Raw genomic sequence first — 16,894 nt, 5'->3', positions numbered from 1 at the left:
GATGCCCTCTGGAGCAGGAGGTAAGTTGGTTCAGAGGTTGTTTCAGGACAAAGGGGGCACTTTGGCGGGAGGTCCGGGGTGTTCCTGAAGGCCCTTGACTGGGACTTCCTCCTGTTTCAGTTGCAGCCCCGGGCGGGCTTGCTCGGGGTCCAACGTTAGCTGACCAATACGGTTTGGCTGCTAGGGGTCACAGTGCTACCAAACTTGGCATACTGGCAGGATTCGTCCTCAAGGTCATCGGGATGAAGTTTGGTCCAGCTGCGGCATCCGGTTTGGGAGTTAGCGGCTAGTCAGTGAAGTGACCATCAGTGGCTTGGTGGTTTCTTTGAGTTGTAGAGTGGTACCTCCACTGTGAAAGGAGTTCTTGGGCAATTTGTGAAGCCTAATGTCCTTCTGGGGTTCTTGTAGAGTTGTCCAGGAGCTCCTCAGCGGTGATTGTCGGGTCCTGGGTGCATCAGGCAGGTTTTGGCGCCTTTTTGTGGTTGCAGCATGTCCAGTTTCTGTGCTTCAGATCTTCTTGGTGCTGGTCTTCTTTTGTCCATCAAGTCTGATTTCCTAGTCTAGGGATGCCAAATAAATACTGTATTTAGTGGGCGTTTTAGTGGGAACCTGGTAGTGACCAATGGGTCAACTACCTTAGGGTGACTACAGACCCTGAGGAAACCAGCAGGCAAGAGGATGGATGGAGAGTATCCCTACCCTAGAATACCGAGAAGACAGGAGTCCCTACAGCAGGGACCCAGATGCAGAGGGGAGAAGGAACACACTCTGAAATCTGTGGATGCCTCGTATTGTCCAGCTGGTGCCACGACCCGTCGACCAGGCTGGAGGAGCCCAGGGACGGATTCCGGAAGTGTTGCACCTGCAAAGGAAGGCGACAGAGTCCAGCACCCACAGAGGTGTCCCGGTGGTGCAAGTGGCAATGTCCACCCTCCTAAAGATAAAGTTCCTGCAAGTCGGTCGAAGACGTCCAGCTGCAGGGTCCAGCAGTCGCTGAAGATCCCAGGAGTCGCCAACAAGCTGTTCTTCAATGATCGCTGGATTGCAGGAGGGTCAGTGACCAGTGAGGTCACCAACTATCACTGTCAAGTGCAAATAGAACCAGAAGAGCGGTTTCCAAAGTTGCTCTACCCAGCAGGAGGGAATCAGAGCTGGCCCTCAGCACACAGGAAGGCCAATAGAAGTTGATGGAGCCCCCACAATTGACCAACAGGTGCTGGACACAGAGTCACAAGGAGGCCTTACCAGCCCAGCAAAACAGAAGTCCCACGTTGCAGGAGTTGCGGACAGGAGCTGATTTCCAGTTTGCAGAGTCGGGGACGTCACCTGCCTGGCCTAACCAACCAGATGCTTCTAGGGGCCTCTGCCCATCTTATTTTCAAGGTGGCAGAATAAAGTGGCCACCTGGCAGAGCTCTGGGCACCGCCCTGGGGGAGGAGCTGGACAGGGGGCGTGGTCACTCCCCTGTCCTTTGTGTAGTTTTGTGCCAGAGCGGGAACCGGGGGTTCCTGAGCTGGTGCAAACCAGATTATGCAAGGGGGGCAACAAATTTGCCCTTAAAAGCACTCTAGTGGCACTCAGATGCCACCTCACCCTACTCCTTAGACACCTCATACACAGGGAGAGGTGGTCACACCTCTTCCTTGCAGTAAATCCTTTGTTCTGCCCCTCTGGCTTCAGCCTGCAGGAGGGCAGAACAGTGTCAGGGTTCAGCAGCAGTACAGGCTGGCAGCTGGACTGCATAAGGCTGCACAGGGAGAACTGGGGGAGCCCCTAGGCAACCCCCAGAGTACATGGTATCATGCAGCTAACACTGGAATCAGTGTAGTTGCATGATTCCAACATGTTTGATTCCAAACATGCCTAGGTTCGGAGTAGGATTATGTTGTTGAACACCTCGTGTTGACCAGTGTCCACTACATACTTTAAGATGGCTTCCCTGCACTTACAGAGTCCGGGAATTGGCCTTAGTCTTTCACACTTAGAAATTTGCACTGAGGGGTGCCTTATAATGTCTAAGTGCCATGGTTAGGTTTGGCAGTGAAGGGGTGCATGCACCCTTTCCCGCATGCTGTAATGGCAGGCCTGCAGTCACAGTTTTCATGGGCTCCTATGGGTGGCATAATGCATGCTGCAGCGCATAGGGGACCCCTGGTGCACCAGTGCCCTGGTTACCTAGGTACCAAATACTAGGGACTTACATGGGTGCATCAGTATGCCAAATGTGGGTGTGAAAGGTAACCAACAACTAAATTTAGGGGAGAGAGCACTGTCACTGGGGTCCTGGTTCGCAGGATTCCAGTGAACTAAAGTCCAAGCACACAGACATCAGGCAAAAGCAGGCGTAATTATGGCAGAAAGATGGCACTTTCCTACATAAGCCTCCATCGTCCCCCCAATCCCCCCCCTCCCCCACCCACCCCAAACGAAGCCAACTGTCTTGCCACTGGCTTGGCAGGTGACAAAGGAGTGACAAAACTCCTCTGTGTCCTCAGACATGTGGGGCCAGTGAAAGTGTGGGACAAGTACCGTTCCGAGTCTTACTTTGCCCAAGATGTCCTTCAAGGGGATGTCATGGGCTAAGATCAACAGGGACTCCCTAAACTTCTGAGGTATGAACAACCTCCTGGTGGCACCAGGTTTGGGGTCTCTAGCTTCAGAGTAAAGAAGCCCATTTTTCCAATAGACCCTGTGAGGTCCACTGACATCCCCTGCCTCCTGTGTAGCAGCTTGCTGATTGAAGCCTTCAAGAGAGGGGCAAGACTTCTGCTCAAAGCTCGTTCTTTCCTGGAGGGAAAGAGCTCTGCTGTGCTGTGTCCGCACCCAGTTCCTCTGATGTAGGTTCCTCACAAGGAGTGAGATCATCTACCCAAGGAGACTGCTTCTTACTTGAGTCATGGGCAGGGGGTTAGTTCTTACCCTTCCTACCTCTCTTATTGGGAGCTGCCTGGTCCATACTTTCAGTCTTCAGTGCTCCTGATTTTCCCTGTGTCCTTGCATGTGCTCTAGTTGTCACAGAGACATTGGCAGGGATACCCAGCATTGCTGCAGGGGTCTGCAGCCCCACTTCAGACCGGTGGCGTGAGCCCAATTCTAATTATGGATGAGCCAGAACGATTCCGGTGCCCACAGGTGCTAGATCATTGCCTGAGCATTTATACAAACAGCCAGGCACTGGTGAGGAATGGTAGGGGTATCAATACCCCGAGAGTCCCAGTTAGAGCCTATAGATTGGTATGAGGAGCTAGTAAACTGTACACCTCTCCAGATACTGGCATGCTTTCCCCTCCTACTGTGGCTACAGGAGAGGGTGCAGCATATGCAATGGTGGTACGCAGGGCAGCTGAGGTCCTGGACCTTGAGCTTCCCTCAGTGCAGGTCAAGACTAACAACATGACGAAGGTGCTTCAGCCAGGGGCTTCGTCATTGGAACCTATGTTGCCCCTTAATGAGGCTCTCACTGATGTCCTGCTGGGGACGTGGTCCAAACCCAGCACAAGTTAAAGAGGACAATTGGCCACCACCATCGCCTTGCTCCAGGCAACCCTAGCTTCCTCACTCAACACCCCACCCCGGAGAGCTTGGTGATCCAGGCTTTCACTTCCCATGGCGCCTTCCTGTCTGCCCCCAGATGGGGAATCCAAGAGGCTGGACCAATTGGGAAAGATGTTTTCGTTCTCCAGCCTTGCATCGAGGTTGGTAAACACCTCATGCCTATTGGGCCATTTTTCCCATACACTATGGGATACAGTAGCGCAGGGTCTGCCTCAGGTCCCTGAGGGTGTGCAGGCCACTCTCTCACAGGCAGTTAAAGATGGGTTATATGCAGCCAAGTTTACCTTTAGGTGTGGCTTGAACACGATAGACTCTGGGCAGGACGATTTCCTCAACTGTGGCCCTTCGACGCCATGCCTGACTACGTACCTCTGGCTTTTCGGGGGATGTCCAGGCAAATCTTACATACATGCCCTTCAATGGAATGCCCTTTTGTGGAAAAAGCAGACTCAGTGCTGGAGCACTTTAAGGACTCCCGGGCTACGGCCAAGTCCTTGTGCCTCTTGGCGACCCCTCACCAATAGTCCGTCTATTGCCTCTTTCGAGGCTTAACTATCCACAGACCAGCCACAGTCCTCCACCAGGACAGCATCCTGTGCAGGGACGAGATCGTGGTGCCTTCAGACCCATAGGGTCTGGCCAGAAGTCCTCCACCACCCAGACCCCCACCTCCACAGTGTCCAAGCCCTCCTAGTATGATTCTGCAAGACTATGTATGTCCTGTTGGAGGGAGGCTTCAATGTCATGTCTCTCACTGGCAGTCCATAATATTGGACCAATGGGTCTTACAGATCATTGCGGTTTAAGGTAGGTCACAAGCACTTTCAGTTTACTGTGCTACCCTTCGGCCTTACCAGTGCCCCTCGGGTATTCACCAAGGTGATGGTCGCAGCTTATCTGCACAGGCTAGGGGTTTCAGTCTTCCCCTACCTCTACGACTGACTGTTAAAGACTCCTTCACCCCAGGCTGTTGTCACCCACCTTCATGCTGCGGCAAACCTCCTGCATTCGCTGGGGTTCACTATGAACGTGCCGAAGTCACACCTGACTCGCTCTCAGATGTTCCCTTTCATCTGAGCTGTTTTGGACACAGTGCAGCTTTGGGCCTTCCTCCCGAGCAGCGAGTCCAGGATATTAAGGTTATGATTGCCTGGATTTCGGTTAGACAGACTCTGAGGTTGTTGGGCCTCATAGCTTCCTGCATCCTGTTTGCTAAACTTGCCAGATAGCATGTTAGAGCTCTGCAGTGGGACTGAAGCTCCACTGGGCACAGCATCAGGGAAATCTCACCGACAGTTCAGATCTCGGAGGGGACTGCAAAAGATCTGCTGTGGTGGTTAGTGAACTGCGATTGGGTCAGAGGCGGACTCCTCTCCCTTCCCCAACCAGATCTCACAGTAGTGACAGATGCGTCACTTCAGGGATGGGGTGGCCATCTGGGAGAGGTGGAGATCATAGGCTTTTGGTCTCCAGCGAAATCCAGACTCCATATACATTTCCGGAGCTTCGGGCAGTCCGACTAGAATTGAAACCAGTTCTTCCTGTCACAGGGAAAATAGTGCAAGTGTTCATGGACAACACCACCTCAATTGGTACTGCAACAAGCAGGGCGTTGTGGGGCAGTGGACCCTTTATCTAGTGGCCCCTCGTCTCTGGACATGGTTGGAAAAGCTGGGGATAACACTGGTGGTTCAACACCTGACAGGTTCTCTGAATGCCAGGGTGGACAAACCCAGCCATCGATGCCTAGTGACTCATGAGTGGCGTCTCCATCCGTAGGTGGCACAAGGTCTGTTTCAGCAGTGGGGAGAGCCTTTGTTAGATCTCTTTGCCTCCAAAGAGAGCGCGTGATGTCAACAGTATTGCATGTTGGAGTTTGAAAGACGGCAATCGCTCTGCAACGCTTTTCATCACAAGTGGAGTTCAAACCTCCTGTATTCCTTTCCGCCCATACCACTTCTGATCAGAGTTCTCAAGAAGATCAGAAATGACCGGGCCCAGGTAATCATGGCAGCTTGGGACTGGGCACGGGAGAATCTGGTATCCCGATCTTCTGAAAATGAGCATCGATCCTCCAATGAGGCTGCCCCTTCGGGAAGATCTTCTGTCGCAGCAGCAGGGAAAGGTTTTCCACATGAATCTGTTAATTCTGCTCCTTCGTGTGGCGAGATTGAGTGGTGACAGTTGACAGCCTTCGACCTTCCTCCCGAAGTTTATAAAGTTATGATGGCAGCCGGGTGTCGCTCCACTAAGACGGTATTCGCCTGCCATTGCAAACGCTTTGTAAATTTTTGTATAGAAAGATCTATTGACCTCTTTCTTCTTCTCTCTCAAAGATTCTTCTCTTTGTCATATCTCTTGCCCAGCAGGACTTTGCATTGGGCACTCTCAAAGGGTATTTTTCCGCCTTATAGGAGTTTTCGGCTGCCCGATCAGCCTTTATTTTTCAAATCTCCAATTGTTTATAGATTTCTTAAGGGGCTTGTACGTATGTATCCTTGTACGCCCTTTGTCTCACTTTTCTCATGTGTGCTCCCATTGAGCCACTGCACAACTGTCCCCTCTGGCTGCTCACAATCAAGACAGCCTTCTTAGTGGCAATAACATCTGCCAGGAGGGTGAGTGTAGGAGGCTGGCCTGGTTTGTAGTGGGTACCTTGTATACTTACACCTTACACTAGGTCCAGTTATCCCTTGTTAGTGAATGTAGTAGTGTTCTAGCAGCTGAGGCTGATAGAGGCAGCTATAGCAGAGCAGCTTAGGCTGAACTAGGAGACATGCAAAGCTCATGCAGTGCCACTTATAGTTACACAGTACTTATACACAAGTAAAGACAATACTCAGTGTTACCAAAATAAAGGTATTTATTTGGGTGACACAGTACCAAAAATATCTTAGAGACACTACTCCTTCTGGAGCTATTATACACAATATATATACTAGACACCAAAATTAGACAGGTAAATAGTCATAGAACAATGCAAACAGTAGGAAATCCTATAGAATGCAATGGGAGAAAATAGGTCTAGGGGCAACACAAACCATGTACTAAGAAAGTGGAATGCGAATCATGAATTTCCCCCTAGATAAGTGTAGTGTGTGCAGAATCGCCGGGAGAGTAAGAATACAGTAAAGGCAAGTAAATTATCCCATCCCGAGCCCAGAAAAGCAGGCGTAAAGTACTGCAAGTTTCCTTAGGACACACTACACCTCGTTTTGGGGATTTTGCAGCAGCCAACCAAGTTTTGAACAACTGCTTGATTACTGGACCTGAAGACCTGCAAAGGAAGGGGACCAAGTCCAGAAGTCGAAGGAAGTTCCAGGAAAGACAGGAGCCCCTGCCAACCCAGAAGAAGGTGCAAAAGAAGAGTCCCCCGGTGAGTTGAAGACTGCAGGAATGCACCCTAGGAAGATGCCAGCGGGTTCCTGCGTGATGCAAAAGATGTCCCACGGCATGAAGATCGTTGCAGATGAGATTTCGTATTGGAAGGCGCCAACAAGCCTTGGCTATGATAAAAGTGCTTTTTGCGTCAAAATGGCGCTAGATGGACCCAGGAGGGACCTGGGGGCCTCAACTGTGTGAGGAGGAAGAGGGGGCTCTCAGTACTTTAGAGAGCCCTCAGAATGCCAGCCAGCACTCCCAGAAGCCGCAGGATCCGGGTTCAAAGGAGGTGCGAAACGCAGTTAATACAGCACAGCAAAAGAAGGTCCCACGCTCAGCGAGTTGAGTGACGCAGGACAGAGTGCTGGGGACCTGGGCCAGGCTGTGCACGAAGGAATTTTGCAAAGAGTGCACAGAGGCCTCAGGAGGTGAAGAAGACTCAGTACACAGGGGTACCGTCATTCTCGGGGGAAGGCAAGGTCTTAACTCCTCCAAATTGCTTCAGCAGGACCTCAGGACAGTCTATGTCAAAGATGGACACCCTCTGTGTCCTTAGGAGCACGCTCGTTGCTGTGAGAGGAGTCCTAGGGTACCGGTCGTCGTCTTTAGAAGGTGCCTGCTTGGAGCAGGGGAGTGACTCCGTCACTCCACAGGAGATTTCTTTGGTCCTTCTGCTGCAGGGTGAAGACAGGGAGTCCCCAGAGCATGCACACCATGGAAACTGTTGCAGTTGCTGACTTGGAGCGGAGGTTGCTGAAGAAAAGTGTCTCTTGGAGACACTTTGTTGCAATTACAGCGTTTCTTGGAGCAGGCTGCGGTTGATCCGAGGTCAGAAGAATCTGAAGTTGTAGCAGAGGATTCCTGAAGGAAACTTGCAAGCAGAATCTGAAGAGAAACCACAGGAGAGACCCTAAATAGCCCTGAGAGGGAGATTGGCTACCTTATCAGCTAAGGACCTATCAGGAGGGGTCTCTGACGTCACTTGCTGGCACTGGCCACTCACAGCCCTCCAGAGTGCCCCCACACCTGGAAAAGCTAGATGGCTGAAGTCTCGGACACACTGGAGGAGCTCTGGGCACCACCCCTGGGGTGATGTACATGGGAGTGGTCACTCCCCTTTCCTTTGTCCAATTTCGTGCCAGAGCAGGGGAGAAGGGGTCCCTGAACCCGTGTAGACTGGTTTATGCAAGGGGGGCGCCATCTGTGCCCTTCAAAGCATTTCCAGAGGTTTGGGGAGGCTACCCCTCCCCAGCCTGTAACACCTATTTCCAAAGGGAGGGGGTGTAACACCCTGCTCTCAGAGGACATGCTTTGTTCTGCCTTCCTGGGACTGGGCGGCTGCCCAGACCCCAGGAGGGCAGAACCCTGTTCGTGAGGTGGCAACAGCTGTAGCTGCAGTGAAAGCCTCAGAGAGCTGGTTTGGCAGGACTGGAGGTCCATGGCGGAGCCCCCAGGATGCATGGAGTTGGCTCCCCAATACCAGCTTTGGAATGAGGGGGACAATTCCATGATCTTAGATATGTTACATGGCTATATTCGGAGTTACCATTGTGAAGCCACATATAGGTATTGGCCTATATGTAGTGCACGCATGTAATGGCGTCCCCGCACTCACAAAGTCCAGGGAAATGGCCCTGAACTATGTGGGGCCACCTTTGCTAGTGCAAGGGTGCCCTCACACTTAGTAACTTTGCACCTAACCTTCAGCAAGTGAAGGTTAGACATATAGGTGACTTATAAGTTACTTAAGTGCAGTGAAAATGGCTGTGAAATAGTGTGTGCACTATTTCACGCAGGCTGCAGTGGCAGTCCTGTGTAAGGGTTTGTCTGAGCTCCCTATGGGTGGGAAAAGAAATGCTGCAGCCCATATGGATCTCCTGGAACCCCAATGCCCTGGGTACCTATGTACCATATACTAGGGACTTATAAGTGGGGTCCGGTATGCCAATTAAAATTGGTAAATGAAGTCACTGGCCTACAGTGACACATTTAAAAGCAGAGAGAGCAAAAGCACTGAGGTTCTGGGTAGCAGAGCCTCAGTGACACAGTTAGGCACTACACAAGCATACACATTAGGCCATAAATTAGGAGCACTGGGATCCTGGCCAGCAGGATCCCAGTGAGACAGGCAAAATCATACTGACATACATGTGAAAAATGGGGGTAACATGCCAAGGAAGATGGTACTTTGCTACAGTGAGTGAGATGCAGGCTCTCTCATCTAAACCCCTGTATCTCATCATGTTCCCAGACAAGTTGGTTCTTAGAACTCGTGCCTCTCTCCTCCCCAAGATGGTCACCCCATTTCACCTGGGTCAGAACATCACCCTGCCCACCTTCTTTCTCCACCGCATCCCTCCAAGAAAGAGGAGTGACTCCACCGGCTGGACCCAAAAAGAGCTTTGTCTTTCTACCTTGACCATACAAAAGAGTTCCGGTGGATGACCAACTTTTTTGGGGTACGTTTGAGCAAAGAAAGGTCGGGCTGTGCAGAAGCGAATCATTTCGTGCTGGGTCGTTCTCTGCATTAAGATCTGCCTCGCACTGGCCAAGAAACAGCCTCCTGAGGGCTTGAAAGCTCATTCCATTAGGGCAAAGCTGCTACCTTTGCGTTAGCACGAGGTGTTCCAGTCCTGGAGATCTTGCACACATTCGCAAGACATTACTGCCTGGACAATCAGGTCCGCAGAGATGGGCTCTTTGCCCATTTGGTCCTGCAGGACTTTTTAGTGTGCTAAAATCTGTCTGCACCCCACCGGCAGGTGGTTATTGCTTAACTCGTTACTTACCTTCTGTAACGTATTATCTGGCAGAAACTCTATCTAGCTGCAGAATGGACAGTGTTTTCTGGGAAGACCAGTAACTATGAACAAAGTTGCAAGATGGGTAGCACAAACTTCAAATGTGATGTACAAATGCAGGAGAAAATCTTAGAGTAACACCTAGAGCACATTCTACAAGGAAGAAGGGAGCACTTATTGCATTTTTAGTGAATACTCCCTTACAGGACATTGGTATGACAGCAACGTGTCCATCTGTACACACTTTCACAAAACTCTGTTGTATAGACATTCAGATGAACAAGGAAGCACAAATGGGACGAAAGGTCTTACAACGTCTGTTTACCAATCAGGGTTGATCTTCAACCCAACCACCAAGTTAATAACCCACTGCAAAATCTATGCACAGCATTTGAAACCATAAAAGATTCATACTGAAAAAATATAATTTCTTACGTGTAGGTGTAGTTTTGCAGCTTCAGGAATTTTCTGGATTCACAAGCGACCTACCCACCTTCACCAAGGAGATGGGAGGAATGAACAAAAAAACAGAGGGGAAAAAAATTAAAGAATCTGACGATGGTGACCAAAGGTGGGAACGTCCGAAGGAAGCAGTACAATCTCACAAGGGACACCAAAGTGGGGTCCGTCAACAACCACCAGCAACAAAAAATAGGAGGACTACAAAAATTGGGAGAAATACAGACCTAACGAGTAGATGGTGGAATAATGCACAGCATGTGAATCCAGAAAATTCTTCAAACTTCAAAAATACACCTACAGGTACGAAACTATGGGGGTCATTACGACCCCGGCGGTAACATGACGGTAAGTGAAGCCAACGGGCTGGCGGTACTTACCGGCATATTGTGACATTGGTGGGTTGGCTGAAGCCAACCCGCTAATGTACCACTCAGACCGCCGCAGCGGTAACAGCCGCCGGGCTGGAGATATACATCTGCAGCCCGGCGGGCGTCACTGTTCTACCTGATTATGACCCTGCCTACCGCCATGGTTTTCGTGGGTTCCTTACCGCCACGAAAACCATGGCGGTAGGCACTATCAGTGACAGGGATTTCCTTCCCTGTCACTGATAGGGGTCTCCCCCCAACCCCTTACCCCACCTCCCTCTCCAGTTCCCCCCTCCACGTCCACCACTGCCTCTCCAAAGCCCCCTTCCCCCCTACATTCACACCCCCTTACCCCCACTACATTCACGCCCCCCTTGACACACACAATCCCTTTTCCCACAAACATCCACGCATGCATACGTCCACTCACACACACCGCACACACTTTCAAACATACACGCACCCACACCTCCATACATACACACCCGCATCCAACACACACCTGCATCCACGCACATACAAACATACACACTCACCCCCCCACACACACACACAACACCCCATCCCCCTCCCCTTTCAGAGACCCGACTTACATGTGTTTAGGGGGGTCCTCTGGCAGGGGACGGGGCGCTGCTGCCGCCAGCAGAACACTGCCAGGCCATATTATGGGTCATAATAAGGCTGGCGTGGTCCTGCTGGTGGCAGCAGCACCACCTTACCGCCGGCATGGCCACATCTGGATTTCCGCCATCCTTCTGGCGGAAATCCGGCTGTGGTCATTATATGGCGGACGGTTGGTAGCTGCGGTGACGGTCTTTTGGCAGCCGTCGCCGCGGCGGTAGGCATTTTTTACCACTATTGTCGAAATGAGGGCCCATATGTTCTCACCCACTGGTAGAGAGGCAGGTGGTCAGACGTAACAGACTGGTGCCTGTCACCACTGATATTGTTGCTGAAAATCCCACTTCAGAGAGCCTGGTTGTTCAGGCTTGAACCAGAAAGATGAACCCCGATTAATTTCGGACTACTACTTGGTATATTGAATCTACGAGGATGAAGGCATTTTGCAAACAGATGTTCTCCTCAGCTAGCCTAGTATTGAAGTCAGTCAATGCAGTCCTTTTGGACATGGCCAGCAACCTCTTGCCAGCAGTCCTGGAAGACCATAGAACCTTACAGTCTCAAACCATTCAGGATGGTCAAGATGCTGCAGAATACTTGATTCATACTGGCCTTCATACTGCTGATTGTCTGGAAGGGGCTGTTGGCATCAGTGTGTTGTGCAACCACCATGCATAAATGAAAAAGCTAAATCTGCCTTGGAACTCTTCAAAGAAACTAGAGACATGATATGTTCCTTGTGTTTTCACCCATTCCAACCAGTGTCCTCACCACTTAAGGAAATTTAAAGGCTACTCTAGGGGGCTGGTCTATATGCAGCATCTGCCTCCCCAGCAACTGCTGCAACCCCACCAGTCCTTTCAAGTCTGGTGATGAGGATCGGGCAAGCAACATACAAGCCAACAAAGGTGTTAGTGCTTCCAGTCCCTTTCTCCAGTGGCAAAAGTCGCCAAACTGCTTTAACTTGAGTGGTGTGGCCTCTTTTTAGCATCTTAAGAGTTCCCATGTTAGGAATCTGGACATTGATTCTACCAGTTGTTTACCTCCCATGTCTTACGGTGAGGCGCACAGGGATGACGCTTATATGCAGCTCTGCTCTGTCACTGCTAGGGTGGTACAGAGTCCATGTGGAGCCACCTTGTGAAACACAGGAGCATTCCTAGAGAATAGTTTTTCTGATCCAGTCTGGCACTTGGGGAGTGCTCTGATGTGAGGAATTTGCGATTAGCTGGTATATCCACCAGAAAGAGCCTTACTGAAGGTAGTTAACTTCTAATGGAATGTTAGTTCCTTTGATACCTGCTCCAGAGCCTAAAGGCATCATACTTTTCTAAAACATGCTATGATTTCAGTAGTTTCTTAACCCACTTTTGCAATGGTGGTTACAAATGTGTACATTCGTCTTGGATTTCAATCCAGAATCCTACTAACGCCTGTTGCCGACTGTGTGCTTTCCTTTGGCACCTTTTCTTTCACTGGCCCTGCAGTGTGACGCTCTCCATAGCATTTGTTAAAATGGCAAATTAAAAGCACGCTGTATGCAATTGCTTTAAACGAGTGTGATACAAAGCAAAATCCAGCTTGCTATCATACACTTTGCATGCTGTGTGAATCAGTGATGTCCCATTATTTGCATGCCAGGAAAACATAAACATATGCATCGCCTTTGCACCTGGAAACCTCTGACATATTAGACACCATTTAATTGATGTGGCTGGGAAGGTTAAACTGCATACACTGCAGTCCATGTACCCGGAAGGGTTTTGGTGCCAATATCACACTGTACTGTCAAATCAATATCATATTTAATTATTCATTATGTAATATGTACAAGGCTTGTGAAGTGAAAATGAGTTGGGTACTCAAAAAGCTCTCATAGATGTGGTTCTTAAACGTGGTTCGATCAGCATGCTGCCATTCATTGTCACAAAATGGAATTACAAGCATGGTGTATGTAAATGAGTATTTGAAAAAAAAGCTCAGCCTTTCATACATTTTGTTTCATAGATACACAATGCCATGTCACACAAAAGCAGCCCATTTTGAAATTGACTGGTCAAAAGAAGATGATTCAAATCTTTTAATAGGCATTTATGAATATGGCTATGGCAGCTGGGAAATGATTAAAATGGACCCAGACCTCAACTTAACACAGAAGGTATGTTCATACTTTGTTGCAGATGAGTCAGTCGTCTTACTTTGATACAAAAGTTAGTTTTTTTCAAAGTCCAGTTTGTTTCTTTTTTTCAGATCTTACCGGATGATCCTGATAAAAAACCACAAGCCAAACAGCTGCAAACTAGAGCTGACTACCTCATCAAGTTACTTAATAAAGACCTTATAAGGAAAGAAGCACAACGGCTTTCCGGCTCAGTAAGTTAAGTTCAAAATGCAGTTTTCTTTCCATGACAGTACATTATTTATCAACTTCCGTAAAGGTCTTACATCGATTTCTTTTGTAGTTTTACCTGCAGCCAATACTATTAATGTCTCAAAACAATGTATGAAAAGCCTACAAGTTTAAAACAATATTTTCCTCTGTGGTTCAGTTTATCCGTTTTTTATGTCCACATTCCAAAGTAGGTGTTTTCTCTCCTTTTCAAAAATTACTCCCAACACTTTAAATGTAACTTTACTAAGAGTATGATTGCATTATACAAGGTGATAGGCAACTTGTGATTTTTCATTTTTTTGTACAAATTTGGCTCTTATACCATTGTGTTGTCCACCTATAAAAACCTCACTCCCCCAGGCATTCATTACTACAATCACAGTTTTTACATCCAAAAACGTATGGGACACAAGCAAAGAAATGTGGCTCTCTCGGATGTATATAACTTTTGGTGAATTATTCATTTCTGATAGACTTACTAACTGGAGATTCTTCATCTTAGAATATTCCCCAGGCGTCGGACTGGATCTGGAAAATCTTGTGCAGTACCTCTGCGCGCTGATAGGTGGTATTGTTCGGCTTTACATAGAACTGGTGTTGCTGTGCCCATATAAGCTCCATCCTGGCTCACTGACATCAGTTTCTTTCTGCAGTAACAATGCAGATCTGGAACTGTGATGCTCAGGGCTGCTGAGGGTTCTCGATTTTACCTGACAGCGGTTTAGATGAAGTACAATGTTTTGATGGAGATGCTTCAACCAAGAGCAGGCTCACATGAACCCATGCTCCCATTTAGTGAAGCCCTCTCCGAGGGAGTGGTGATGGCCTAGGTGAAACCATGCACAGTGGCTCCTGCGCACCAAAAGATTGTCGGTCGGCATTGTCTTTCTCCTTTAGACCAAGCCTTTCTCTCCCAGCACCCCTTCCCTGAGAGCCTGATCGTACAGGCCTCTCAGGAAAAGAATAGCCCAATCGCTTTCCCTACCACTCCAACGGACAAGGAATGCAAGTGGGTGGACACTGTTGGGAAGCCCATATTCTCGTCCACCAGCCTTGGCCTGAGGTCGATGAACACCACATGCCTCTTGGTCTTGTTTTTCCCTTCATTGTGGGACTCAGATGCACAACTGCTTTTCCTACTGCCTAAGGAGGGTCAATCCTTCCTCATCCAAGCTTTGGTGAATAGCAGGGTTGCAGCTAGGTTTGCTGTCTAGTGTGGACTGGACACCACAGATTCCTTGGGTTGGACTGTGGCTACGTCACCACGCCTGATTACCATCCACTGGGTCCTTGGGGATGTCCAGCTGTCACTGTTTGACATGCCCTTTGGTGACTCACGCTTGTTGGCAACAGGGTCACTGTGGTGCTTCCTGTCCAGAGCTGCAATCTTTTCACCCCTACTGGGAACGTGGAAGGGGTAACTTTGGGTGTCTGTAGTATCAGTAATACACTGTCCATCAGCTTGGTCAGTATTTTCAGGAACGTCTGCGCAGTGCCAAAAAAGGATGCAGAAGTCAGTCTCGGCATGCTGCCCAGGTCTCGGCAACTCCCGCTGCTGCAGCCTCCAAGTTCCTTTAGCATGCCCTACATCCTGTTTGTGGCATGATTAGGTACCACCTGTCCCAGTGGTCAGCGATTACCGACAAGTGGTTGCTCCAGATCATGCAGAAGGGCACATCCTTCTATTTGTGGAAATCCTCAGCATCTCCCACCATCCCAAGAACACCAGGCGGAGGACCACCTCTCCTTATACTCCTTCCAGCAGTGCAGGCTTTTTTGGCCAAAGGAGCCATCAAGAGGGTGCTCGCACTAGAAATAGAGTATGGTTGTTATACCCGCTTTCTGGTGCTGAAGAAGGACGGAGACCTCCACCTTAAACTAGATCTGCACCCTCTCAACTTCCCCTGAGAGATATTCAAGATGCTCATGTTCACCCAGGTTCTGTCTGCCCTGGATCCAGATGTATATACAGTAATAGCTAGGAATTAGCATAAGAAACAACAAGCATTGATAAGAGATAGCAGAAAATAACTAGGGCCTTAGGGGAGGGCCAGAAAATATACTAAAATAGTGGAATGCGAAGTTAGGTTCCCCCACACAAGGATGTGGAGTAATTAGTCAGCAGCTGGGAGAACTCGGAACCCCAAGAGATGAGTACTTAGATGATGCCCATCGACCAGGACAGCAGAAGTAAGTTACCTGGTTTTCCCATAGGCTAACAAGGGGACTTAGGAAAGGAACTTGGCAAGAACAGGACCATGCCAGAGTAACCCAAATGTGGATTCTGGAAGAAGAGGACCTATAAAAGAAGGGGGCAGAGTCCAGTCCACAATGGCGTCTCCAGCCGGGACAGGAGCCGCTGTCCACCATTTTGTGGGTGAAGATCTAGGTGTACGAAGGAGGATGAAGACCAGCTGCAGAGTCCTGAAGCTGTACAGGAGTGCCCATAATCGTGCAGATAATGTCCCAAACCCCATGAGCCCCTCTGATAGGTGGTCACTGCGCAAAGTGGCCAATCCCCCTTTCAGGGCTATTTAGGGTCTCTCTTGGGTGGGTCCTCGGATTCGACTTGCAAGATTCCACCAGGACTCCTCTGCTTCAACTTCTGCCCACTGGAACCACGCCTGGACCCTCCAGCAACCGACAAACGCTGCTACAACGAAGAAGACTCTTGTGCAACTTTGTTTTCACGTCACCTGACAGCTTTGCAGCAAGCAACGACCATCTGCGTGGATCCCCTCTCCTGCTGATCTGCGTGGATCCTGCATCACGGGTGGTATTGCGAGTAGTCCTCTTGGTCCTCTCTGCCAGCTGTCCAACGTTGGTGGAGGTAAGCCTTTGCCTGCCCACACAGGACAGTACCCCGTACAGCCCATCTCTTGCAGCTGCCAAGGCTTGTTTGCATCTCCTCCAAGGGAGCTTCAGGTGACATGTAGCTCCAGCCCTCAACATACTATCCCGCAAAGGACAGCCTCCTGCATGATTCTCCTGCAGCGTGGGATCCTCTTTTGTAGTCCTATGTGGGCTGCTTTTACGACTCGTGTCCCCGTCCTGTGGGACTCCTATGGGTGCTGCATCTGCTCCTGTGGACTCTCTGTGGCGCTGAGGGTCCCCTGTGACTCCCCCTCCTGGGTTGAGTCCTCCTGGGCCTTGCTGGTCCCTGACAGCACCTCTTTTCCACTAACCGTGAGTTTGCCTTTGCTAAGGCTTGATATTGGAATTCCTGCACCAACACACGTCTCCAATCTTCCTTCCAGCGTGGGGCTTCATCTGCATCCATCAGGAACTCTTCTCCAGCTCCTGGGCTGCAGTGC

The 16,894-nt window shown here is 49.7% G+C and overlaps 1 protein-coding gene across 3 annotated transcripts in view; it reads left to right on the top strand.

Annotated features, from left to right (window-relative positions):
- The window catches only part of CHD1 (chromodomain helicase DNA binding protein 1), a 1,172,453-nt gene that overhangs the window by 781,672 nt on the left and 373,887 nt on the right, over positions 1 to 16,894 (top strand). For all 3 annotated transcript variants that reach the window (XM_069225994.1, XM_069225985.1, XM_069225977.1), the window contains exons 28-29: positions 13,196 to 13,346; positions 13,439 to 13,561. In XM_069225994.1, coding sequence (XP_069082095.1) covers positions 13,196 to 13,346; positions 13,439 to 13,561 — 274 coding nt within the window. The remainder of the gene's footprint in view (positions 1 to 13,195; positions 13,347 to 13,438; positions 13,562 to 16,894) is intronic.

Source organism: Pleurodeles waltl, chromosome 1_1 (genome assembly GCF_031143425.1).
Source record: "Pleurodeles waltl isolate 20211129_DDA chromosome 1_1, aPleWal1.hap1.20221129, whole genome shotgun sequence".
In the NCBI taxonomy this organism is placed as follows: Eukaryota; Metazoa; Chordata; class Amphibia; order Caudata; family Salamandridae; genus Pleurodeles; species Pleurodeles waltl.
This window is presented reverse-complemented; position numbering and strand designations above follow the sequence as displayed.